At 48.6% G+C, this 24,263-nt stretch overlaps 11 protein-coding genes and 1 non-coding gene across 12 annotated transcripts; 8 read left to right on the top strand and 4 right to left on the bottom strand.

Annotated features, from left to right (window-relative positions):
* Positions 1-447: 447 nt before the first annotated feature.
* On the bottom strand, positions 448-1,851 carry BABINDRAFT_6721 (mitochondrial 37S ribosomal protein uS4m; the record flags this gene model as incomplete). Its single annotated transcript, XM_019132498.1, has 1 exon — positions 448-1,851. One exon carries the CDS (start codon positions 1,849-1,851, stop codon positions 448-450), a length of 1,404 nt encoding a protein of 467 aa, XP_018987441.1.
* A 494-nt stretch (positions 1,852-2,345) lies between these two features.
* On the top strand, positions 2,346-3,779 carry BABINDRAFT_160302 (uncharacterized protein). The gene has a single exon (XM_019128157.1). The coding sequence runs from the start codon at positions 2,673-2,675 to the stop codon at positions 3,693-3,695; it is 1,023 nt and encodes a 340-aa protein (XP_018987440.1). The 5' UTR covers positions 2,346-2,672; the 3' UTR covers positions 3,696-3,779.
* Positions 3,780-3,879: 100 nt separating this feature from the next.
* BABINDRAFT_t82 lies at positions 3,880-3,962 on the top strand. The gene has a single exon. It is a non-coding gene; the product is annotated as a tRNA-Lys (tRNA).
* A 338-nt stretch (positions 3,963-4,300) lies between these two features.
* Positions 4,301-5,628, bottom strand: SEC4 (Rab family GTPase; the record flags this gene model as incomplete). Its single annotated transcript, XM_019130969.1, has 2 exons — positions 5,119-5,628; positions 4,301-4,845 (listed from the first exon to the last, which is right to left on the bottom strand). Exons 1-2 carry the CDS (start codon positions 5,183-5,185, stop codon positions 4,301-4,303), a joined length of 612 nt encoding a protein of 203 aa, XP_018987439.1. The 5' UTR covers positions 5,186-5,628.
* A 1,443-nt stretch (positions 5,629-7,071) lies between these two features.
* Positions 7,072-8,847, top strand: FRS1 (phenylalanine--tRNA ligase subunit beta; the record flags this gene model as incomplete). Its single annotated transcript, XM_019131619.1, has 1 exon — positions 7,072-8,847. The coding sequence occupies one exon, from the start codon at positions 7,072-7,074 to the stop codon at positions 8,845-8,847; it is 1,776 nt and encodes a 591-aa protein (XP_018987438.1).
* Positions 8,848-8,985: 138 nt separating this feature from the next.
* On the bottom strand, positions 8,986-9,370 carry BABINDRAFT_116113 (uncharacterized protein). Its single transcript, XM_019126881.1, has one exon. The coding sequence runs from the start codon at positions 9,329-9,331 to the stop codon at positions 9,125-9,127; it is 207 nt and encodes a 68-aa protein (XP_018987437.1). The 5' UTR covers positions 9,332-9,370; the 3' UTR covers positions 8,986-9,124.
* Positions 9,371-9,710: 340 nt separating this feature from the next.
* BABINDRAFT_160300 (uncharacterized protein) lies at positions 9,711-13,940 on the top strand. Its single transcript, XM_019128156.1, has one exon. The coding sequence runs from the start codon at positions 9,965-9,967 to the stop codon at positions 13,685-13,687; it is 3,723 nt and encodes a 1,240-aa protein (XP_018987436.1). The 5' UTR covers positions 9,711-9,964; the 3' UTR covers positions 13,688-13,940.
* A 264-nt stretch (positions 13,941-14,204) lies between these two features.
* Positions 14,205-15,757, top strand: BABINDRAFT_46317 (TFIIH/NER complex subunit). The gene has a single exon (XM_019132117.1). The coding sequence runs from the start codon at positions 14,239-14,241 to the stop codon at positions 15,523-15,525; it is 1,287 nt and encodes a 428-aa protein (XP_018987435.1). The 5' UTR covers positions 14,205-14,238; the 3' UTR covers positions 15,526-15,757.
* A 1,133-nt stretch (positions 15,758-16,890) lies between these two features.
* On the top strand, positions 16,891-18,089 carry RAS1 (Ras family GTPase; the record flags this gene model as incomplete). The annotated part of the gene is made up of 3 exons (XM_019130968.1): positions 16,891-16,902; positions 17,111-17,134; positions 17,343-18,089. 3 exons carry the CDS (start codon positions 16,891-16,893, stop codon positions 18,087-18,089), a joined length of 783 nt encoding a protein of 260 aa, XP_018987434.1.
* A 651-nt stretch (positions 18,090-18,740) lies between these two features.
* BABINDRAFT_160299 (dolichyl-diphosphooligosaccharide-protein glycotransferase) lies at positions 18,741-19,474 on the bottom strand. The gene has a single exon (XM_019128155.1). It carries the CDS (start codon positions 19,255-19,257, stop codon positions 18,808-18,810), a length of 450 nt encoding a protein of 149 aa, XP_018987433.1. The 5' UTR covers positions 19,258-19,474; the 3' UTR covers positions 18,741-18,807.
* A 1,614-nt stretch (positions 19,475-21,088) lies between these two features.
* On the top strand, positions 21,089-22,774 carry BABINDRAFT_33070 (uncharacterized protein; the record flags this gene model as incomplete). The annotated part of the gene is made up of 1 exon (XM_019131617.1): positions 21,089-22,774. One exon carries the CDS (start codon positions 21,089-21,091, stop codon positions 22,772-22,774), a length of 1,686 nt encoding a protein of 561 aa, XP_018987432.1.
* A 683-nt stretch (positions 22,775-23,457) lies between these two features.
* On the top strand, positions 23,458-24,042 carry OCA1 (putative tyrosine protein phosphatase; the record flags this gene model as incomplete). Its single annotated transcript, XM_019130755.1, has 1 exon — positions 23,458-24,042. One exon carries the CDS (start codon positions 23,458-23,460, stop codon positions 24,040-24,042), a length of 585 nt encoding a protein of 194 aa, XP_018987431.1.
* Between the last annotated feature and the right edge of the window lie 221 nt (positions 24,043-24,263).

Below are 24,263 nucleotides of genomic sequence, written 5' to 3'. Positions count from 1 at the left end.
TTTTCATTCTGGGTCTCAAGATGGTTCAAGAACTTCTTTAGATGCGAGAAAGCCATGGTTAACAATGTGTGCGTGGTTGGGTGGAGGTGTGCGAGTATTTTTTTTTTTGCAGAACCCAGTCTGAAATTAGGCCCAACTCCCCCACAGCCGGTACATAACAATACCTCAGTTAGGGCTAGCCAAGGAGATATCATGAGAATATTAACAGGGCTAAAATAAATAATTGATAAATGATTAGTTGATAAATAATTGATAAATAATTGATAAATGACTAGTTGATAAATAACTGGTTGATAATTGGCTGGCTGACAAACGTATATAAACAAAAAAATAACGTTCAATGGCAATATCCAATTACCTGGATAAATACCTAAACATAGGTTTATGCACAACCTACAACCTTCTTTTTACTATATGTATTAATATGTACAGGTGTTGATCCGCCTCTTACAACCCCTTTCTGGCGTAGTACATGTAGGCTCTCTCATGAATATCCTCACCGAACGGAGTGATGACCTCGGAGTGGCCCGGTCTGGCAACAGGGTCTCTTAAATAGACGGCATGGCAGGTGGTCCAGTCGATCTCAATGTGGTGAGGGTGGATGGCAAACGGCGCCAAAAACTGTCTTGGGGCCCACGGGGTAAAGAACGGCTTCTTCGGGTCTGCAAGCCCGAAGTGGTTCTTCTGGAAGTGCAAGGAAACTGGAAACTCCTTCAACTTTTCCAACGGCGACTCGTCCTCGAGAATGGCCACGACGTCCTCCTTGGTCAACTTCTTGTGCATAGTAAGCTCCTTAGCCCAGTCAGGGTCGTAGGCACCGGTTTCCTTGGACTCGTTGGTCAAATCGGTTCTGAGCTTCTTCTGGTACCCCAACGCAACCTCGTTGGCCAACTGGGCAACCTTTCTTAAGGTGGTGAATTCGGCCTCCGAGAGGGCCTCCTTCTTCTGCCCCAACCACGTCTCCGCGGCCTCCTGGGCGTCGGAAGCCTTGGCAATTTCGTGATCCTTGATCATCTCGTGGATCTTGAGACACTTTTCGGCATCGGCACCAAACTTCTTGAAAGAAGCCTCGGTAAGCTCAGACTGGGCAGCAACCAAAACGTCCCTCAATACAGACTGCTTGGTGGTGGCTTTCTGCAAGGCCTTGACCTGTTTAAGTTTCTTTTCCATGGCCAAATCGTGTTTTCTTTCAGTGTTGTTATCGACCAAGTGCTTGGTCAACTCCTTGCGCTCCTGCTGCTTCTTCTGTTGTTGGTCCCATACGGCTTTTGGGTCAGCGCGCGCCTTCTTAACAAACGAATTCCACATAGCGATCTGGGTGGTGTCTACGGCAAGCGATTTCTTCAACGATGGCTTGGTTCTGCCCAACGCGGTCATCACCTTGTCTGGCTGCACGGAAAACACGTCACCTGGCGATAACAAGTACGACGGGTGGGCGATTTTGACGTCGTTGACTTTGACACTTGCGGACAAAATGAACTGTCTGGCCTGTCTAACACTGCTGGCAAACATGGATCTGAACAATGCAACATCCAAGCGTCTCTCGAGCGCGGCAAACGCCTGCAACTTTAACGGTGTTCTTTGCACGTCCTTGGCGTTGCCCAACGAGGCGTCCAACTGCGCGACACCCTGGAGCTGCGAGTCAAAAATGTTCTTGAAGCGGGACTCGATCAAGTGCTCACCGTGGTATGCTCTGGTCTCCTGCTTGGACATCCACTTCTGTTGGAACTGGGACTTGTTGGAGTAGAACGGGTTTCTCTTCTTGTAGAGATTGAACAAGTTGTACTTGCTCATGGACGCACGCACGCGCCCTCTCACCAAGGAGTCCAAGTTCTTTGCTGGTCTAGGCATTGGTGTGGGGGGGAGATAGTGTTGGGGAAGATTTCGTTTTGATGTACCAATTGTTTAGTAGTGAAATTTTCCACTTGTGAAAGCCTACGGACTGGGAAATACGCATAAGGAAATGGTATGCGCACGCAATATCAAATCCATAGAGTTAAAGATAAACGTCTGGGATGAAAAGAACAAGCTGGGTAACGCTGGTTGTGTATAATATATTCTATCGGGGATTCCCAGTTGCATCTGGATGCCTTGGTAATAGGCAAGCCCCTTTACTTAACCTATGTGTAAGCATGTAGCTCTTTTGTGTCAGACCAGGCTTACCCAATTAAGCACAAGCTAAGCATAGTTATTCAATCCTACTTTATTCTGTATCCTTTTCCATGAACTCGATTAACTTTCAAAGCGATAAATGGCTACACTGCTCCGGAAAGTAAGGGCTGTATCTGGTGGTGCTATTTCTGGCCCAAAAATCCTGCATTCACGTTGTTTATTTTCCAGAGCCTGAGTCTTCGACCCAGTCTTCGACCCAATTTCTCCATGGGACATTTAATTCTCATCGCCGTTTGATTAGATTATCCGTCAGCAGAATCCAGAATATACTTCTCAACTTTCAGTCAATCAACATTTAGATTCTCTAACCATTTATCGTTTCTCAATCTAACAGCCATTCCAGGCCGGCATCATAGACGGTTCAAATAATCACTCTCATCACCGCAGCCAAAGAGATACACAGGGGGCCCAATTATAGATCAAGCCATCGCAATCTTTTTTTTTATATCAGTACCTTAGCTGATTGTCTAGCTCCCCCTAAAAGCTGTCAGCATCTCCTTATGAAGCAGAATAGCCCCAGTCCATCCCCCACGCCGTCGCCCCCACGCGCATGGACAACCGCAGAGGAGCTCAAGCTATTTGAGCAGATTTGCCAAAACAAGCCGCTTGGGGCGAATGCGGTGCGCGCCGTCATGACCATCACACGCGCGTTGAATGACCATCGCCACACTCCCAGCGATGATGAAACGGCGTTACCCGAAGATACGATAGAGTTTACCGAGCACGACGTTAAAGCTAAGCTCCACCAGTTGTACAACATGACCGCGTTGCAGGAGCTTGTGGATGAAGTCGTGGAGGACTCCGAGGAGGAGCCCAAGGAGCCCGTGACGCGAAAGCGAACCCGGAGCTCGGTAGCACGCGTTAGAGAGAGCGGTTCTGTGTTGGACAGCAGCGATATCAGTGATATTGAGTCTGTAGACGAAGAGGATGTGAAGGAAGACAAGGTTCAGCCAGAAAAGGTTGAGGACGACGAGGCCGGAAAACCAAGACACCACCCCAGCAAGTCTATCGAAGGGCAAAGCGATACGGACAAGGGTGGCTCAGATAAGCCAGAATCCGAGATGAGTGGAAATGAGATAGAAGATACGGACGATGAGTCCAAATCGCACACTGAAAAGTCTGATGAAGAAAGCACTCGCTCGGACGAAGGGTCTGAGTCCGACGATTCCAACGAGGAAAGTGGTAGTGGGGAGGAAGGGGACACCGATAGGAAGAGAAGAAAGGTCGTAAGGCCAGCGAGCAAGCGCCAGAAGGTGGCATCCAACGTTTCAACCCCAAAGAGGTCCACTCCAAGGCCTAAACAAACGCGCTCCGCCATCAAATCCGCGATGAAAAAGACGGTTCCTACAACCCCAGCCAGGAAGGGTGTGAGCTCTGAAGTAAATACCCCGTTGTCTTCGAGGCCTAGCACCAGGCGTTCCACCCGCAACACCCCTGCGGGGTCCGGGACCCCGGGTGTGGAGGAGAGCGACATGGAGACCCCAGCGAAAAGAATCACGCGGAGATCTGCCAGACGAAAGTAGACGGATATGTATTAATATTTCCACTGGAAACAGGCTCGGATTATTTAGCTTGGAGGATGTAGAAATTACAGGATTGAATTGGAGGTGAGTTACTGGATGGTAGGCTTTAAGTAAAAGACGGAGGTGGCTCTATAGCCTAATGGTATAATCTATTTATCTCATGAGGGCCCTGTTTTCAGTAACGGCCTGGCTAGCTCAATCGGTAGAGCGTGTGACTCTTAGCAGTACGCGATCACAAGGTTGCGGGTTCGACCCCCGCGTCGGGTTCTGTCTTTTTTTACGACAACTTTCGTCTCTGAATTAGAGCACGCGGTAATGATGGATGTGCCCTAATGATATTTTTTTGGCAAGCCAACACATACCTATGAGACGCTCTTATTTAATATTATGACAGGGCCAATCTAACCTCTCAGAGTTTAACAGCAATCACCACGTAGTCAGAGACCGTGGCTTTTCAAACCAGACATTCTTGTAAGCCACTGGCTCCGCCTACATAGCGCACGAAATATAACTAAAGATCTTGAATAAAATAGGGTATAAGGTACACGGAGAAACGGAATATGGAGAGGGGAACGAAACGACGTTAGTCTAGGATGCGATCTGGATTAACAACAGCTGCTCTTGGTGGAATCGTTGGATGAAGCAACGTTGACACCGTTGTTGGTTTCAACCACCGCATCGCCCACATTCTCCTGGATCAACTTGGCCAACTCGTAGAAGACCTGGTCCACGTTCTCATTGCTCTTGGCACTGGCCTCGACAAACGGAATGTTCAATCTCTTGGCCAACTCAACCGCCTTTTCTCTCGGAACCTGTCTGTTTTCCAAGTCGTCGCACTTGTTACCCACGAGCATCAACTGCGCCTCATCGCTGGCATGCTGGTTCACGGTAGCAAACCAGTTTTCAACATTGTCAAACGTGCGGGAGTCAGTCGTGTCGTAGACAATGATGATCCCCATGGCACCACGGTAGTAAGCGGTGGTGATGGTGCGGAAACGCTCCTGGCCAGCGGTGTCCCAGACCTGCAACTTGATCTTCTTACCGTTGACCTCGATGGTGCGGATCTTGAAGTCGATCCCAATGGTGGTGATGAACGACGGATTGAACTTGTCTTCCACGAAACGGAGAAGGAGACACGATTTGCCGACGCCTAAGGGTGTTAGTATAAGAAAGAGGAAGAATTCGGAGAACTTGATGATGGAACGGCCTGTGGTCATGGTAGATGCTCCATGAGGAGATTTGCCTCTGGTAGAATGAGACGCCAAAAGAGATCGAAATGGATGCTGTCGAAGAATTCACATTCAAACGCATGAGGCACCGGACTAGTCTCCAAGTCGCAGCTCACCCAAGGATAGAAGCATCATTCAAGTAGGACGTCCACCAAAGAGGTTCAACTCAAAAGTCACTGAGACCAAATACATACCGGAGTCACCGACAAGCAATAGCTTCATGATCATATCGTATGATCTGGATGGGGTTCTAGCAGACATATTGGGTTGTTAGGGTGCGTAACAGGTGGTTGGGCAGTGTGAAAGAACACTGAAATGTGGCTGTATGGTGCGTATTAATAGCCAGAGTGGACCTGTCGCACAAGCCTTTGTGGATGTTTGGTGATGGCGTTAGCGGTTCGGTGTTCCGACACGCTTACTATCTGCAGCGGTATGGCCACGACTCAATTGGGGGCTGATTAGACTTTGGTTGCTGCGGACCAAAAGCTGATGTCTGAGCATCCCCGGGAGCTTTGCGGTCGGGTTCCATGAGGGCAAAAAAAGCTATGCACATTTTATAACCTTATCTTCAGGGATATCGGATAATATACGGTTTTTATATGGTGGTTGAGGCGGTTTTCGCAAAGTTTCCTCTCCAGGTTGTCTCAGAGGGCTCATACGATGTAAACGAGCTAAGCGTGCAGGATTTCTGTGCATCTGTACCGTTTCAGATAGCCCTCTAGAGGGTTCTTCAGACAGAGTCTATGTTACGCATATCGCTTCACGTATGAGGGATGGATGATACAAGGATATGCTTGATATATATATATATATATATATACTATTTTGTCAGTACGGGCTGCTTTACTGAAAGTGTCGGATCATTCGGAGTCATTTTTCCGTTGATGCAGGACTAGATCGACTAAGTATTACTACTGCAGGCACAGACTACCCTCAGCCCCTGCCGGTTGGCCTGGGTCAAGCATGGTTAAAGCCTACATTTTTGGATCCACCGGACAATTCAACAGAGCCTTCGTCCTTTATATGGAAAGCAAAGGAACGGAAATAAATGTGGTGGTTCAATTACTCTGGGCTATGGGCTTGGTTTCTAGATGGCCTAAGTGTGTAGCCATTTCGATTTGTGGATTGCAACTTTCACAGCCCGATAGCTGTTTAATAAACTCGTACGCCAAAACCCAAAACGGATTTCACCTCAATAAGTTGGTTCGCGGTTTATTTCGGAATATTTCGATCGATTGCATAAGTCAATGTTCAGCGGTATTGCCGTCTACAAATTTCTTTAGAGTCGAAGGATACCCCGTTTAACAAAGGGTACTACTGGCTAACAGGAACATTTCAAACTTTGGACGATGGTTCTATTAGTGTATGACAGTGCCTGTATATGTTTTTTCCCCCGAAATTCATTTACTCTGCACTTTCCTGAAGATATAGCGGCTCTTCGATCGATGACTCCAAATCTATCAGACTCGGTTAAGATGTTCCAGTTGAAGGTTAAACTGTATATAGTTTGGGTGCGAATCCCAATTGACAGCTTGGACAATAAATCGTAGCTGCATGGGACTGCCAATCTTACCTGAAATGAGCCATATCCCAAGGGGGTAGGATGTGAGTGTCCGCTGCGTTTTAGCCACTAGTTGTTCCTTCCTCGTTTCTGAATTACAGAAATACTTAAATTCAGGGTTGGAGATTTCCAGATTATTATAACTTGGGTTTAGATTCTAATAAAATTAAACGGCTGTACTCTTTTAATCTCTATTTTCCAATCCTTCTTCAACCTTATCACATTCGTGATGTTGTACGTGTGGCTCAACGAGCGTCGTAGGTCGTGTACCATAAGTCGTGCGCTGCCCCGGTTGTTGGCCCACACTCCGGTACACCTACCATACTACCGATAGATCTCATAAAAGAAGCATCAATTTCAAATATGCCTCACGGTATATAGCTTTTAATACTAATTGCAAACCCTTCGATGCGTTATTATATCTCTCTTGGCCTTGGAATTGACATGTTCCTTGCATGCTACACGTTACCCGCCTGCGCGTAAACGCTGTCCCTAACCGCGAAAATCTCGATGACTCGATTACTCGCTGAAAATTATTATATCGAGGCACTAGCGTTGCGTTGCCTCTTCTCTACCAACACCCACCATGCCTACTATTTCCGTTGACAAATTAGACTTGTTCGAGCTCTTGGGCAAGCAGTACGCGCCGCAGGATTTTGAAGATCTCTGCTTCGAGTTCGGGATCGAGCTTGACGACGACACCACCGAAGAAGCCGCTGCCACCGGCGCCCGTGCGGAGCTCAAGATTGAGATCCCGGCCAACAGATATGATATGTTGTGTATTGAGGGTATTGCGCAGGCACTCAACGAATTCTTGGGCAACAGCCCTAACCCAGACTTCAAGTTGGTGCCAGCTGAGGCCGAGTTCACCTTGACCGTGGACGAATCCACCGCTGCTGTCAGACCCTACGCCGCCGGTGCGATCTTGAGAAACATCACCTTCACCCAGCGCAGTTACGAATCCTTCATCGCCTTGCAGGACAAATTGCACGTGAACTTGTGCCGTAACCGAACGCTTGTTGCCATGGGGACGCACGACTTGGACAAGCTTGTGGGGCCAATAACGTACGAAGCGTTGGCGCCTACCGACTTCAAGTTCGTCCCGTTGAACCAGTCCAAGGAGATGACCGGTGAGCAGCTCATGGCGTTTTACGAAAAGGACAAGAACTTGGGCAAATACTTGCACATCATCCGCGACGCGCCGGTCTACCCTGTCATGCTCGACGCCAACAGACAGGTTGCCTCTATGCCGCCAATCATCAACTCCGACTTGTCCAAGATCACCTTAGACACTCGCAACGTTTTCATCGACATTACCGCGACCGACAAAACCAAGGCCGAGGTCGTTGTCAACACGCTTGTGGCCATGTTTTCACGCTACTGCGACGAGCCCTTCACGGTGGAGCCAGTCAGAGTCATCTCTGCGCACAACGGTGAATCCCGTGTGACCCCTAACATTGCGCCACGGACCATGAGCGCCGAGGTTTCCTACATCAACTCGTGTCTCGGGTTGGAGTTGTCTGCCGAGGAGATCTGCCAGCTATTGGTCAAGATGGCCTTGAAAGCGGTTCCCTCCCCTACCGATGCCAACTTGATCAACGTCTCCATTCCATGCACTCGTCCGGACATTTTGCACCAGTGTGACATCATGGAGGATGCTGCTATCGCCTACGGCTACGCCAACATGACCGCCTCCAAGACCCCGTCTTCGTCCTTGGTCGCAGCCCCATTGCCAATCAACAAGGTCTCCGACATCTTGCGTATCGCATCCGCCCAGTCGGGGTACGCCGAGGTCATGCCGTTGACCTTGTGCTCCCACGACGAAAACTTTGCCCACTTGAGGCAGGTTGACGACAACACCAAGGCTGTGAAGTTGGCCAACCCGAAGTCGATCGAATACCAGGTTGTGCGCACCACCCTCTTGCCGGGCTTGCTCAAAACTGTTAAGGAAAACAGAAAGCACTCTTTGCCGATCAAAGTCTTTGAGTCCGGTGACATCGTGTTGAAGGACGATTCTCTCGAAAGGGGCGCCTTCAACCAGCGCCAATGGTGTGCCATGTACGTCGGTAAGACCTCCGGGTTTGAGTACGTCCAGGGTTTGTTGGGTAAGGTTATGCAGGCCATCAAGGCGCCGTGGATCGCACAGCCGGAGACCGGCGCGGTCAGAGGCTACTGGATCGAGCAAGACGACAACAAGACCTTCTTCGAGGGCAGAGGCGCCAAGGTCATGTTCAGGGCTAAGGAGGGTGCCAAGGCCGTCAAAATCGGTGAGATCGGTGTGTTGCATCCAGAGGTGCTCCAAAACTTTGACATTCCGTACGCCGCGTCGGTGGTCGAGATCAACGCCAAGGTTTTCTTGTAAATAGCGACGCCAGTTGTTTATCATATTGAGAATGGTTATGTGTACACCAGCTGCGTTAGCTGTTTATTGTATTGACACTGTAAGAGTTGTAGAAGCTATCCGTAAGGGAGGATGCGACATTTTGCTCAACAAAGCAAGCAATCAGAAAAATGCGTAGATGTTGATTAGGAGCGCAAAATGGAAAACAGAATAATGGCGAGAAAGCACATGGGTACTGGTAAACCATACGATTTGTGAATCCAATTTTCATTTCATCCCAATGGAAATGATCCAGATATTAAGGAAATTTATCCTTTGATAGCCACGGTTTGAACCACGGTTCTATCCGTATATAAAACAGCATCGGGCTTTTGCATAGCCATTTATAGATGCCGCCCGCATACTGCACAAAGTCCCCGCGAAAGCTTGATGCACGCGACCGATAGATCCCAAGAGCTGGAAATACTTGGCAAAGATCTAAGTGGGCACATCTAAGTGGACACATTTCGAACGCAGAGGATTTTTAAAACACCTCACACTTGAATGGCATATACCACTGGTTATCCTTTTGACAACTCCTTGAAAAATAAATGGGTCGCTCGGTGGATAAAGCTTTGAAGCCATTGGTTCTAGTTATAGACTATCACGTGCACCGGTAATCGGTCACGGTTACACGAACATACAACAATGAGCACCAATATATAACACCATAACTAGCAAACATTACTAATGCCATAGGAACTTTGATTAATAAAAAAAATTGTAATATTCAAAAGGAGACACCTAGCAATATACTTGATAATTTTCCAGAGAAATAATGCCCTCTCTGTCCATAACCAGCGGTTCCGCCGGTTGTGCGCGCACCGGCAAATCGCGCTATCAGTTTTGCCGTATAGAACCACATAGTATCAACGATAAGCTAGACAACTTTCTCGCCAAGAGCTCGCCCACTAAACCCAACGGCAGTGCTTTGATTATCCATTGATTTAAAACTGCCTTGCTTTTATCATCGCTTCTGCCCTACCAAGTCACTGCTGTCTCCGCCCACCCCTGTCAATCCAGCCCTGAGTAGTTGCATCAACTACCTCACCCGTGCTCTAAGGCCCGATTAAACAAGCCCCCAGCTTTGAGAGTCGTGATGACCAGTCACGATGGTTCCCCCCTCTCGGTCCCTCTGCGCGTGTATGCCAACCTCAACCACAGCTTACATTCGCTAGGTCTGAACGTCTACCAGTCACACTTGTCTGATTCCAAAGTCTCGCTATCCAATACCAATCTTTCCCTTCCGTATGACAACCGGGTCTCGTTGGAGGGTCCACAGTCTACACTTGCGTCTCCGATGGGCCAAGAGCCACCCAGGGATGACTTTAACGACAGTTTTGTGGAGTTTGACTTTGGCAAAGCAAGCAAAAGGGACGACTACGAGATGAGGTTCGGCGGTAAAAGCTCACAGCCCCAACCGGAACCCACAAAAGCTAAGCCGAAACTTGGCCCCGCACCAGTGGTAGTCCCCAAACCTAGCGTGAATCCTGAAGATGACGACTTCTTCTCGGGAACCGTCACCGAATCTGAAGGGTTTGCCGTGTCTGGTGAGTGGAAGGAGATCAAAACCGTAACCGACGCCAACTTTTACGACGATCGTGGGGCTGTGACCTTTGCCAACGACCGTCGGTCCCTCGACGAAGCGGAAAGACAGAAAGCCGCCCTCCACGGTTATACCCGTATCGACGCGGAGGAGCAGGCGACAAAGTATTCTGCTATCAACTCCAAGACGGATTTTTTGTTTCTGAAAGAAGCTGTGCCAACCGAGGTGGGCACTGATTCTGATTCCGACCTAGACTACGATGAGCAGTTCCAGCCGCCATCCACCTCGCTAAATGCTAATGAAACCCCCGCGGAGCAGCTCCAGAACACCAAGGCAATGCTTCTGGACGTGGAGAAAATCGCCTATGTTGGCCTAGTGAATCTTACAATGATTGATATGGCAACCGACTTGGCCAAGGTCTGCACGCTGACCACCAAACTGAAGGTTGCCAAGAAGTTGTCTATTTCACAGGCCAACTTTGGAAACTTGTACCAGAGAGTTATGGAAAAGGTGTACGAGCACATGGATTTGAATGCAGAGGAGCGGCTGATGATCGAGAAGTTGAGCCAGCACGGCATTCAGCCGAGGGACATCTGCGGAGCGTTGATTTCGCTGACACCGAAGGTAGTGGAAAATCCTGTTTATGAGGAAGACGACGCAAGTATAGGCACTGACGTCAAGGATGTCGAGCCTAGTGCTACTCTCAGTGCTTTGAGCAATACAGCTGTGGCCCAAGGGCCAGCTCGTGATTCAGATGATGCCAGTTCTAAGAATAACGCTGAGGCTTTTGACGAAGCCAGCAGCATCACAATGGCCTCGCCATACACTTCAGGAAAAGATCTTGACCCAGTAAACCCTTTCAGAGACACCACATCCACCCAGGAAACCTCGAAGGAACCCATACTGAACCCTTTCAGCGATCCAGACCCTGCTTCGCAAACACCGGAAAAGCTCCCGGTCAGAATGCAAAAGACCCTTTCCATCGACCTCAAATGGACCCTCATGTGTGACCTCTTTCTTCTCCTCGTCTCCGATCAGGTCTACGATGCCCGCTGCCGGACGCTTCTCTTCAAGGCCGCTGCCAACCTCGATATTTCCGAGCTTGAAGTCTGCCTCTTTGAAAAGAAAGTCACCGAGTCCATCGAAGTCAACAACTCCACGGGCGAAGAGCAGCTCGACGAGAAAGACCTTGTGGCCCGGAGATCCCGCTTGGACAAGCGTAAGCGGGCGGTGTATATCGGCCTTGCGACCATTGGTGGGGGTCTTGTGATCGGTCTCTCGGCCGGGCTACTAGCTCCAGTGATCGGGGCCGGAATCGCTGCTGGGCTCACGACCGTTGGGATTGCCGGTACTTCTGGCTTCCTCGCCGGTGTGGGTGGGACGGCGATCGTCACCACCACCGGTGTGATTGCCGGTGCGAGGGTCGGGAGCAAGGGGATGGCTAAACGAGTGGGGTCGGTCAAAACCTTTGAATTCAAGCCCTTGCACCACAATCAGCGCACCAACTTGATCATTACCGTCTCTGGGTGGATGAATTCGACGTCCGATGACGTCAGATTGCCCTTCTCTACCGTAGATCCTATCATGGGTGACTTGTTTTCCTTGCTCTGGGAACCGGAGATGCTTACCTCGATGGGCCAAACCATCAACATCCTCGCAACCGAGGCTCTCACCCAGTCGATCCAGCAGATTCTCGGCTCTACCGTCTTGATTGGTCTTATGGCGTCCATCCAGTTGCCCATGGCTCTTTCCAAGCTCGGTTACTTGCTAGACAACCCCTGGAACGTCTCCTTGGATCGAGCCTACTCGTCCGGGTTGATTCTCGCCGATACGCTCATGGCGCGTAACTTGGGTCTGAGACCGGTTACTTTGGTCGGCTTTTCCCTTGGCGCCAAGCTTATCTACACCTGTTTGACAGAGCTTGCCAAACGGGGAGCGTACGGTTTGGTGGAGAACGTCTACATCTTTGGTGCTCCGGTGACCGTCCAGCACGACCAGATGAGCCTTGCGCGATCTGTTGTTAGTGGCCGGTTCGTTAACGGTTTTTCCAAAAAAGACTGGATCTTGGGTTACTTGTTCCGTGCCACTGGTGGTGGGTTGCGCAGTGTCGCGGGCTTGTCGCCGATTGAATCCATCTACGGTATCGAAAACTTTGACTGCACTGAGTATGTCGAGGGCCACATGGCTTATAGAAAGGTGATGCCGTTGCTTATGTCAAAGGTGGGCTGGGAAGTGTTGTCGGAGGAGTTTGTGGAAATTGACGGCCCGGACCCAGAACAACAGGAGAGACAGAGAAAGCTAATCCTGGAATTCGAAGAGGCGAAGGATAAGATGAACGCCGAGATTGATGCCAAGAAGAGGAAGAAGAAGGGCTGGAAGACATGGTTTACGCCAAAAAAGAAGGAGTGGTGGGAGATTTACGAAGAAGGCAGACAAGAAGTAGACCGAAAGCAGGCAGAAGGGAAGATCCCCACTGATGGGTCCTATGAAGTGGACTTGGATATCAAGCCGGCCGATGTGTATTTTGATGTGGATGATACTGGAAAGCTCGAGGAGGAGGAGCTGCTGGTTGCCGGTTCCCGGGAAGCGCGGTCATCTGCAGACAAGATGAAAGATGCGGCGTCAGATGTTATGGGCGGTGCTTTAGAGGATCATTCTAGGGTGCCAGAGGTTGTGCAGATGTCGTTTGACCAGTGGGAAGATGACCGTGTACAGATGACCTTTGAGGGGGATACCGAAGAGCCAGTGCACATGTCCTTCGACAGGAATTCCTCTCCAGAACATGATGGTCAGCAATCGTTTGGATGGGACGAGAGCCCGAAGCTTGAAGAGGATACTTCCTTTATATCTAACGCTAAAGACCTTGTCAAAAAAGACCCTACGAAGACTCCTCTTGGGCCGCTGGAGGGCGAGTCTGGAAGAGTAGGATACGAAAATCCAGATTCCGTTTCTTACGTTCAACTGACCTTTGAAACGGAGGTTCTGGGGGTTTCTAGTCACCGCCTGTCCTCGGAGAATACCCAAGCGAATCCTATCCCCTTCACCGACCTGAAACAGGAAGATCTGGCGTCAGTACAGATGTCGTTCGATCCCTGGGCGGGTGCAAGCGACGAGGAGACGCCAAAGCCGGAAAACAATGAGTACAGTTCCTTCTGCCAGGCGAACGAAAGCGAGAAAGTCGGTCCTAGTAAGGGCGTGCTGATGTCATTTGACCCATGGGCGTCTGACGACGAAGATATTGGCGCCCATGATGGTGTCACCATGTCGTTCATGTAATCTTGAATATATACCGTCTATAAATCGTAAAGGGGACATGTGGTGTGCTTGGTATACTGAATATCCAGATGTGAGCTTGAGTGCACACCTTAGCTGGTGGAGGTATCTCTCGAGTTGGCATTCCTCTCAGACTCGGTGTTAGCTTGCGGTACTGCAGGGCGGTGTCTCTTCTCAGTGTTATTATAGTAATACTTTATCTGCTATAAACGGTATTAATACACCCGAGAATCATTTCTGAGTGGAACCTGCCATACCCCTTTAGGTCCGTTCATGAATCAACTGTAGGACGTATGTTTCCCTAGAGCGCGACGCATATCTTCTCTATACCGGATCACCATTCCCTGCGGCGCTAATTTTTCGGTACATAACCCAACCACTCTCTTCCACCTACTCGTACCACCCCAAGCCCAATTATACTACTCATGGACGAATCGGACGACGAATACGTGACACATGCGGCCCTCGGAAAGGACCAAGAGGACGAAGGTGTGTCGCGGCGAACGCGGACGCACACGGGCGCAGGCAAGAAGCGCGGCGGCGGCGGCGGGCCTATGGAGGAGCTCAAAGGCGCCAACGGCGGGTATGCGTGGGAAGACGAGTACCAACGGTCGTGGGATATCGTTAAGGAGGACGATGGGGGCTCGCTTGAAGGAATCGTGACGAGTTTAGTGGAGGCGCGCAAGAAACGGTTCATGAAGAACGTGACGCCGTTCCAGCGCGGGATCATCCGCACCATGGTGCTCGTGGTGGATCTTTCGTCATCAATGCAGGAAAAGGACTTGCGACCGAACCGGGCGTCAATCACGATCTCATACGCGATTGACTTTGTGGGGGAGTTTTTCGACCAGAACCCAATCTCGCAGCTCGGAATCGTAGTCATGCGTAGCGGGGTGGCAACGCTTGTGAGTGATGTCAGCGGAAACCCGCAGAGCCACATCGACAACCTCCGTGCGCTCCGCAAACTCGAGCCCAAGGGCGATCCGTCATTGCAAAACGCGTTGGAAATGTCCAAAGGATTACTTCTCCATGTGGCATCCCACTGCACACGTGAGGTGCTCATCATCTTCGGATCGCTCTTGACGTCCGACCCAGGTGACATCCACAAAACGATTCTGTCGCTCGTGGTGTCCAAGATCCGCGTGAGGGTGATTGGGCTCACAGCCCAGGTGGCGATCTGCGCCGAAATGGTCCGCAAGACCAATTTTGGTGACTCCTCGTTGTATGGAGTGATTCTCAACGAAACCCATTACAAGGAGTTGCTAATGAACGCGGTAACCCCGCTCGCTATTAGTAACCAGAGTTTGGCTGAGACCGCGCCCGGTTTTTCGCTCGTGGAGATGGGCTTCCCCTCGCGAATCAGCGAAACCGCCTCACCTTCCTTCTGCTCGTGTCATTCGAAGCTCACCTACGGAGGTTATGTGTGTCCGCAGTGCCTGTCAAAGATCTGCTCCTTGCCCACTGTTTGCCCCTGTTGTCAGCTCATGCTCATTCTCTCCACCCACCTCGCGCGCTCGTACCACCATCTTTTTCCGCTCAAGACGTACGTAGAGGTGCCAGTTCTGACCAACTATGATACAGAGTTTTGTTTTGGCTGCCAGATCGCGTTTCCCGCGGGAGTGACGCCGCTGGAGGCCCAGGTGCTCAAGGCGAAGGAGGAGGCACAATGGGGGATGAAGAAGCACATGTTGACCAGCTCGCGCTACCGCTGTCCGGACTGCCAGGTGAGCTTTTGCATTGACTGTGATGTGTTTTCGCACGATGTGTTGCATAATTGCATGGGGTGTGAGAGTATCCGGGAGAGCCCCAGCAAGCCCACGCTTAGCGTCAATGCTATCTAGGTAGTGACTGGATGGTAAACCAGAGACCTTGGGAACATCAATCGATCGGTATGATGCGATGATAACTGCATGAATTTGTAGTTCAGACACGGCTCTGAGTCGGAGATTTCTTGAACTGGTAAAGGATATTAGAAAGTATTTTCCATAATCAAGAGGTAAATACTCGAAATATAGTTTTAAATGTGAAACTAAAGAGATTCTTGATGCCCATAGGGGATTTTTTACAGTTTTTATATCAATGAATTTAAATGAATTTTATATTAACAAATTTAAATGCATTTTATGCCAACAAATTAGTGTGTTAATAAATATATTTGGAGGTATTCTGGGTGAGCAAAAACTGTCAGACCACACCACATACTACCGGAATAAAAGAATTAGATATTTATAGATATATTTGCCGGGTATAATATGCACAGCAAATAAGGTCCTTGACTCAGCCATTGATGCGTGTCCAAGCTTCCGCGTTGGTCACCCTCGTCATATGGTGATTAGATGACTCAATTTCTTTGATTGTATCTCATCCTACGATGTTGCCACATAAATGTCTGTTGAGATCCTAGAATCTTTAACTAAGGTAGCATGGAAAAAGTGTACGATAGAAACTTTCCGGATAAGCAATTTACCGGCTCTATTCTACTGGTGCAGTGGTGCAGGCGCCCCGAACGCTTAGCTTTATTAAGGATGTCACAGGGGTCCGGGCGTTATTTCCCCTCTCCCTTTTTATCCAAGTTACGCGGTCTGGACCTTTTAATATGTGAATCTCCACAAACAGCGTTCCCAAGGGATCAATGACCGCCAATGTCCAGGCCACCTCTACATTCCACGAGGATTTTGTTTCTATGCGGATAGAAAATGCTTATCATGCTGATAGTATACGGAGTCCAAACTAATGACCAGGCTGTTTGCGAATTTCATCGCCTTTGCCAAGCCAGAGCCGTACGCTCATGGACCAGGGACATGCACCAGCAGAGCGGCGTGGTGTACGTACCACGATAATGCTCAGAATTCCGGGACAAGAAAACTCACTATATACAATGAAAAAGCTTCTATCTCAATTGTTATACTAGTTTTTAATGTTGATCTATTCCACCACAAATAATCCTAAGGGAGCTTTACCGGCTCCTGTGTGATAACAGAGTCTTCAGCAGCGCTTCGGTAGCCGCACCACCCACGCAGCCGGCACAGGCACGGTCTTGCGCGTTATCCCTAAGGAAGCGTGCGTGTCCCACTCCGCTAGAGCCCTATCACGTCCCAATTGGGAACGAAGGGTCGCGAAAAACTTTATGGCGTTAAAATGAAGCAAAACATCACACTTAAGTATTTCAACTACATTTGTGCTACGTACAAACCAGTGAACTAAAGATGTCCTTCAGTGTATGTATAATGGAGCAAATAGGAGTTTTGAAATTTGAGAATAGAAAGGGGGACTCCAGGGAGTCTATCCGATTGGCATGAAAATTCCATTGGCTGGACGGTGTCGTTCATTGACACCAGACGCTTACAATACGAGTAGGAAGGGGTATTCGTATTGATAAGTGGAAAGGAGGGACTCAGATAGGGTGCTTGTCTACTCATTCTAGAGCCCTACTGGTGGGGCAATCGGCTGGTATGCAAAAACGTAATGCCAGTGGATAGTTCTCCAAGCCCAATGGTGACATCATTGACTACCTAAGTCAAAGGGGGGGCACCAATACATTGCTATTCTTCAACGGAGACGTTGAATTGCTATTCAACTCACGGAGACAGGCCATTCCCACCCTTTAGCCCTTCGCCTGCCCCTCCCTAACATTTACAGAACATCTACTAATGTACAGAACACCCCGGAATACAAGTTGGTCGTTGTCGGTGGCGGTGGTGTGGGTAAATCTGCCCTCACCATCCAGTTGATCCAGTCGCACTTCGTGGACGAATACGATCCCACCATCGAAGACTCGTACCGCAAGCAGGTAGTCATCGACGAGGAAGAGGTTGTTTTAGACGTGCTCGATACAGCGGGCCAGGAGGAGTACTCCGCCATGAGAGAGCAATACATGAGAACCGGTGAAGGCTTCTTGCTCGTGTACTCCGTCAACTCGCGGACCTCCTTCGACGAGCTCTTCACGTATTACCAGCAAATCTGCCGTGTCAAGGACACCGAGCAGGTGCCGATCATGCTCGTCGGGAACAAATGCGACTTGGAAAATGAGAGACAGATCTCCTTCAGCGAGGGCAAGCAGTTGGCCGAGAGCTTTGGTGCTGCTTTTGTGGAAACCTCTGCCAAGCAGCGGATTAACGTGGAGGAGGCCTTTTTCGGCTTGGTCAGAAAGATCAGAGAGCAGGAGAATACCGAAAAGGTCCCAGAACACCCAGTGGTGGTCAATGAGGGTCAACCCCCTCAAGCCAGACAGGAGCAACCGCAGGAACCAGTCCAGCCACAAGCACAGCAGCCACCGGTGGCTGCTATTGAGCCTACTGTTGAGAGTGTCCCTGTTGCAGCGGCACAGCCAGCGGCGGCCGCCAGAAAGAAGCAGGCCAGCGCCCCGGCTCCCGAAAAGAGTGGCGGCTGTTGTGTTATTGTCTAATAGCGAGCAAAAGTGGAGTCGAGCCTTTCGAAGGTGGATCAGAAGGCTGGCTAAGGTATTGTATTGATGTTTTTATTTAAAGTGGCTTGCGTTTTGTAGTTTCCATCTGAAGAAATGCTCAAGCTTGAACCGAAGTATCTGTAGGCGATGACGTGGGTATTTTGACACGATTCAACGGCAAGATTGGAAAAGTAGAATAGATGAGCTGTAATACTAAGATTGCGGTTCAAGATGAAACTAGCTAAGGTATGAAGCTAGCGGAGTATTTCCACTCATGTCAGGCAGCTAACCTTTCATAACAGATCAAGACATGTGCGCATTCCATTCACAGAATACCTCATCATAACTCCAGTTTTTGGTTATACCGGTTAAGCTTAAGGCTTAGAGATCATTGATTTGGTGAATGGCCCTCCAACCTTTGCATCGCAGTGAAACCATTTTCAGGGAGTTGGTAGATTTTTCAAGTGCATATCTTTTGGAGAGGTCATGTTCATACTCCCAATCCACCGCTATGTTATTGGCGGTTTATCTACAATACATGGTTAGACTATGGTTAAATCTCGTCCAGTCATCCGATCCACGTCGTAACTTCACTGGAGAATATCCCACGGCATACATGAGGTCTCATTCCACCCCTTTCGTCTACACCTATCAATGATCACAAGTTTATTCAGCATGGTATACTATACACGTTTGGAATGTCGTCGCCTGGATGCCACTAGTTGATGAAGTGGTACACAATAAAGTGCAAGACCAAACTAGCGAATATGTAATCGCCCATTGCTCTCCACTTCATCTCCTTGCCCTGACCCTTCCAGATCGCAACCCTGTTTTCGTCGTCAAACTGCAATCTCAAGCTGACCGTCAAGACGAACTGACCCACTGTGGAGATGAACCCACCGAGGAATGCGTTGAAGGGGAAGTTGCCCACAAGGCAGCAGAACACAAATTGCAAAGCTCCAAGAGCCACCAAAAACCCAAGGAAAATGTCGATAAGCGCAAACTTAGGCGTGAGCGATGATTTATAGGCCTCCAACGTTTTTTGCAACGTCTGGGTGAAGGACACTACCGAGGTGGTGGTGACAGCAGCGGCAGCACTGGTCTTTACCGGAGTGATCTTAATCACTGGATCCGGGTCAGCATTAACAGACTTCTTAACCTTGGCCATTGTGAGATGTGATTATGCGTATTGTAGAGTTAGGGCTAAGGGGGGGACTACTAGTGTACTTAACATCCATCGCGTTCCGTTTGATTACGTGGTTCAAGTTGGGTCGTGTGAGTGCGAGAAAAGCAGGCTGTTCGGTCACGTGATTGTATGAATCTCGGGGGGTGAAGGCGCATTTTCGGGTCAAATACTGGTGTGTGGAATGCGATTAAGCCTTGTCAAGGGAGATGGCGTTATTGGCCATAGGTATTTAAATTAAAGCCGAAAATACTTTGTTCGAGCATGCACTCACTCCTGACCCGAGTTATGCCACGTGACGACGTAGTCGATGCGGCATTTAAGACATCTAAACTTTACATACGCATTTCTTTCGGTTTCCCTATCAAAAGCAAATTGTTATATCGAATCATATAATGGGGCTTGGGAGAGCATCCTTAGAATATGGTGCAAAAAATAAAGACGTTACGTTAAAAACTGTGGTCCAAGACAATATACTACGGCCCCGATTTTTGTAGTGTAATGATCACGTGGTAGGATCGATACTCTATACAAGGAGGTCAATCCCTCCCCTCATCCTATATACATTCTATGGTCAACCAGTGAATTAAAGGATATATTGTACCCACCAGATAGAGGTATACCACAATTTTACCACGTTTTATTATGATTTCACCCCTGTTACGGTTTACTGGTAAGTTCAACCCAAACTTCCGGATATAGCCCGGAGTTACTCGATGCGCTGATATAAGGCGTATATTCAGGTATAACAATGAGATCTAGACGAAGCGCAGCTGGAATGGCTGTGAAACGTAGGATTTACCGCCTGTACACATACAAACTCTTCCGGTTTCAGTAAAGGCAATCTTATCGGGCCCTGACTGCTGGTTATCCATGAAACCGTATCACATGTTTAAATAAGCATACGTCTAAATTTGGAAATCGTCCGTCCTATTTGAGCCTGCCTTACTACAATAGCTATTTTAGATATTACCGTAGCTCCGAGTACTCTCTTGTAAGAGAGTAGTACTACACGGAATATATGGGAAAGCCAGAAACTCTTCGATGTAAACGATGCGGATCTATCCTAAACCGACAAATGGATCCGGAAAGTAGACTCTTTCCGGCCATACCATTACACTCAAAAAGCTCAAAACATACTGTAGACTTAGGGAATTTATTGGAGCTGCCGGGAAAAAATTGTTTACTCATATCCACCCGCCTCGTATGAATCTACGAGTATTGATCGTCCATATAACCCTACTCTTTGAAGTCTTCGGCGCCAGGCTTGCCCCTGTAGCTTATCCTACCTGTGTATGAGTGGGGAGGTGGCTTAGGCCACACTCGCATGTATCTCCTCATCTATTATATAGGTGCCTGGATCGGCCAAAGCTGACGCCATTAAAGCCCCATATTCATCAAATAATCATGTCTCGATCCTGCATCGGTTCCTTGTGTGTGCTAAAGTTTCCAAGGCTCAATGGAGCTATACGGGCCAAACGATGCTGTAAAGTTTAATATTCAGGACACGATGCCAGGTACAGGTTTTCTAGGCCTGGCTGATTGACTTGTGTATACAGACTATAGTTCCAGAGGCATTCTCCGTATGTGGAGAGAACCCCGAAACGCTTCATGCAGCATAGACCGCCTTGGCTCGTGCATACATGAATCAGGGCATTGAAGTACATTGATGAATGAAACTGCATTAAGTAATAAGTAGATCTGCGAAAATTGCATATCCACCGTAAAAGATATAAAATGCGTATCTATTCCCCTTAAAGGCGGTTCCAGAAAATAAAAAAAAAATATCAATACAGTTGGAAGCATTATCCCCGGAATGAAATCAGCTTTGGCCACCTTGGGAATTGCCCTTCAATTTTTTGTGGCATCCGTTCACGGCCTTCTGGGCCCTCAAATCCAGTTATCCGGTGGAGACACCATCATCGGTAGCTACGAACTCGATAACAACCTTGAATCTTACTTGGGTATTCCTTTTGCGGCTCCACCCATCGGAGATTTGAGATTCAAGCCGCCCCAGCCATATACCGGGAGCTTGAACGGCTTCAATGCCCTGACCTACGGTCCATCGTGTCCTCGAATGAACCCAGTGGCGGAATTCGTCCATACCATTCCATCGGAGATTGCGAGCTTGGTGATGCAATCTCCGTTGTTCAACGAAGTCTATCCCCAGTCTGAGGATTGTTTAACCCTCGATGTGTACAGAAAGAGAGGTCTCTCGTCTACCGCGAAGTTGCCAGTGATGTTCTGGATTTTCGGTGGTGGTTTTGAACAAGGTGGTTCCAGAGATTACCACCCACAACACTTGATGGCGCAGGGAGCCCGCCAAGGCCAAGACTTTATCTACGTCTCTGTCAACTACAGGCTCGCTGCCTTTGGGTTTTTGGGAGGAAAGGAGGTTAAGGCCGAGGGTAGTGGCAATGCTGGGTTATTGGACCAGAGAATTGCCTTACAATGGGTTGCCGACAACATTGCTGCGTTTGGTGGTGATCCAGACAAGGTCACCATATTTGGCGAATCGGCTGGGTCCATTTCCGTGGGCCACCATATGGTTGCAAACAATGGTGACAACACCTATAAAGGCAAGCCATTATTCAGAGCCGCTATCATGCAGTCTGGGTCTGTTCTTCCATCTGACGACATTGATTCGGCATACCCACAACAGATCTTTGACGCTGTAGCCAATGCTGGTGGTTGCGGTACCGCCTCCGACAAGTTGGCATGTTTGAGAGGTCTTTCTTACACTGACATGCAAGCTGCGAGCAACTCTGTTCCTGCAATGTTTTCCTATCTGTCATTGAAGTTATCCTACATTCCAAGACTGGACGGTGGTTTTATTCCCTACCAGCCGATGCAGATGGTTGCCGATGGAAAGTACGCGAGAATTCCGTATATCATTGGAGACCAAAATGATGAAGGGACTGTTTTCTCCCTCTCTAGCTTGAACGTGACCACTGATGCCGATGCAACAGCGTATTTTAAAAATATGCTCTCCGGAATCCCGTCCTCCTTGATGGATCAGTTCTTGACGTTGTACCCACAGAATGTCACCCAGGGTTCTCCGTATGGTACCGGTAAGAATGATACGTTGTCGCCTCAAAATAAGAGAATTGCATCTTTACTCGGTGATATCGTATTCCAAGCCCCGAGAAGGTTTATGCTAAACCACACTCCAGACGTTACCAGATACACCTTTAACTCTCAGCAATTAAGGGGTCTCCCATTTATCGGTACGTTTCACTCAAATGACATCATCTGGCAATACCACATCACCGGTTCTGGGTCCTTGATTTACCGTAATGCGTTTATTTCGTTTGCCAGTACCTTAAGTCCTAACAAAGGTGGCTTTCATACCTTAACACATTGGCCACAGTACCAGAACACTAACGCTCTTACCAACAATATGATGTATATCGGCCGTGTGTTTCTTTCCACCGGAAAGGATAACTACAGAAAGGAGCAGATGAGCTTCCTCAACGATAACTACCAAGATATGTTGACTTAATGGGCTGAGCCTTACCTTATTAATTTAGACTTTGCCATTAAACATAACTATTGATTTTACAGCAAGGGTTCCAGCACCTGTAGCATAGGTATCATTGCTCTGATACAGTGGATTATATTATCCAGGAAAATTGTATATCCAATGGGTAACAGTGGATACCGAAAGGTTGTGCAATTGGTGTAGAATAGGTCATCGAAGGTGGGGATATATGCGGGATTATATGGCACCTTTCATGTTTTCTATACGTCTTTGAGCACCCCTTCACCAGGGCAGCAAGTATGAATAAAAACCTTGGTCTTAGTTCACACCTCAATCATAACCATAGAAGAGAAACATGGTGATAGAGCTGCTCTTGATACCGTCCGTCTATCCACGCTTTACGCGTGAAAACACCCCCAAAAGCGCTATATTCGAATAAACCCATGTATCTATGACGTATGGATAATAACTATAGGTCCCAGCACACAGCCTCTTCTCCATTTACAATATAACAATTTAATTAAATACATGGAAGAGGGAACCCACCCTCCCCCTATTCTATCACGTGCTAATTCACCACCGCACGACATCATATCCATCGCAACCCTATAAATTGCAGCATTCAACTGGCTAGTAGAACACACGCCAAGCTCCACAAATAACCAGTACAAGCTCTTGAGTTCTTTGGATACAAATTACACAATATGACCACAGCATCGCCGGCTGATGCCGACGTTGGCACAAAACGCCTCATCACAAAACCGCCGCAGCTCCGCATCATCCCGCCGCTCAACTTCTGCCCCGTAGAGCGGTTTCTCTACCGCTCCGGCCAGCCCGCAGGCTTGAACCACTCGTTCCTTGCGGAACTCAACTTAAAGACTATCTTGTGGCTCGCGACGGAGGATCCGCTGGACCAGTTCCTCACGTTTGCAGAAAACAATGACATCAACGTGTACTTTGTGTCGCTCGATGACGACGAGTATGATTACTCAAATAACCCCTGGGACGGGCTCTCCGAAACAGCAATCAGAAAGGCGCTCCAAGTTATCGCTAACAAGGAGTCGTACCCATTGCTTGTGTGCTGCGGCATGGGCAGACACCGTACAGGCACCGTGATTGGTTGCTTGAGACGGCTCCAGGGCTGGAACTTGGCTAGCGTGTCAGAGGAGTACCGCCGTTTTGTCGGGGATAAGGGTGGGCGCATCATGGTGGAGTTGTTGATCGAGGCGTTTGACGTTTCCAGCATCAAGGTCGATCCAGCCCAGGCCCCAGAGTTTTTGCTAAGGTAGAATGCAGAATGTGGATTTGGTCACGCTCCAAGGTATTACAGAGTATATAGAAATCGGAAAAACTTTTTAGACACTTATGGCGCTGGAACTGGGCCAATATTTCTGGAGGAGCCGGCATTGATAGTTTTAGGTCTATCGATGCGTAATAAGTAATGTAATTGATGCTGCATAGAGTTGAGTGTCTGAGTATCTCTAGCCTATAGTAGTATATGGCAGTGTAT

The sequence above is a fragment of the Babjeviella inositovora genome (genome assembly GCF_001661335.1).
Source record: "Babjeviella inositovora NRRL Y-12698 unplaced genomic scaffold BABINscaffold_2, whole genome shotgun sequence".
Classification (NCBI taxonomy): Eukaryota; Fungi; Ascomycota; class Pichiomycetes; order Serinales; genus Babjeviella; species Babjeviella inositovora.
The sequence above is the reverse complement of the archived record's forward strand: the minus strand, read 5'-3'. Positions and strand labels throughout refer to the sequence as shown.

What these genes read in the sequence shown, in the direction of transcription:
- BABINDRAFT_160299 (XM_019128155.1), bottom strand. Translation starts at nt 19,257, where the DNA reads ATGGCCAAGGTTAAGAAGTCTGTTAATGCTGACCCGGATCCAGTGATT.
- BABINDRAFT_160302 (XM_019128157.1), top strand. Translation starts at nt 2,673, where the DNA reads ATGAAGCAGAATAGCCCCAGTCCATCCCCCACGCCGTCGCCCCCACGC.
- BABINDRAFT_46317 (XM_019132117.1), top strand. Translation starts at nt 14,239, where the DNA reads ATGGAGGAGCTCAAAGGCGCCAACGGCGGGTATGCGTGGGAAGACGAG.
- BABINDRAFT_116113 (XM_019126881.1), bottom strand. Translation starts at nt 9,331, where the DNA reads ATGTGTCCACTTAGATGTGCCCACTTAGATCTTTGCCAAGTATTTCCA.
- BABINDRAFT_160300 (XM_019128156.1), top strand. Translation starts at nt 9,965, where the DNA reads ATGACCAGTCACGATGGTTCCCCCCTCTCGGTCCCTCTGCGCGTGTAT.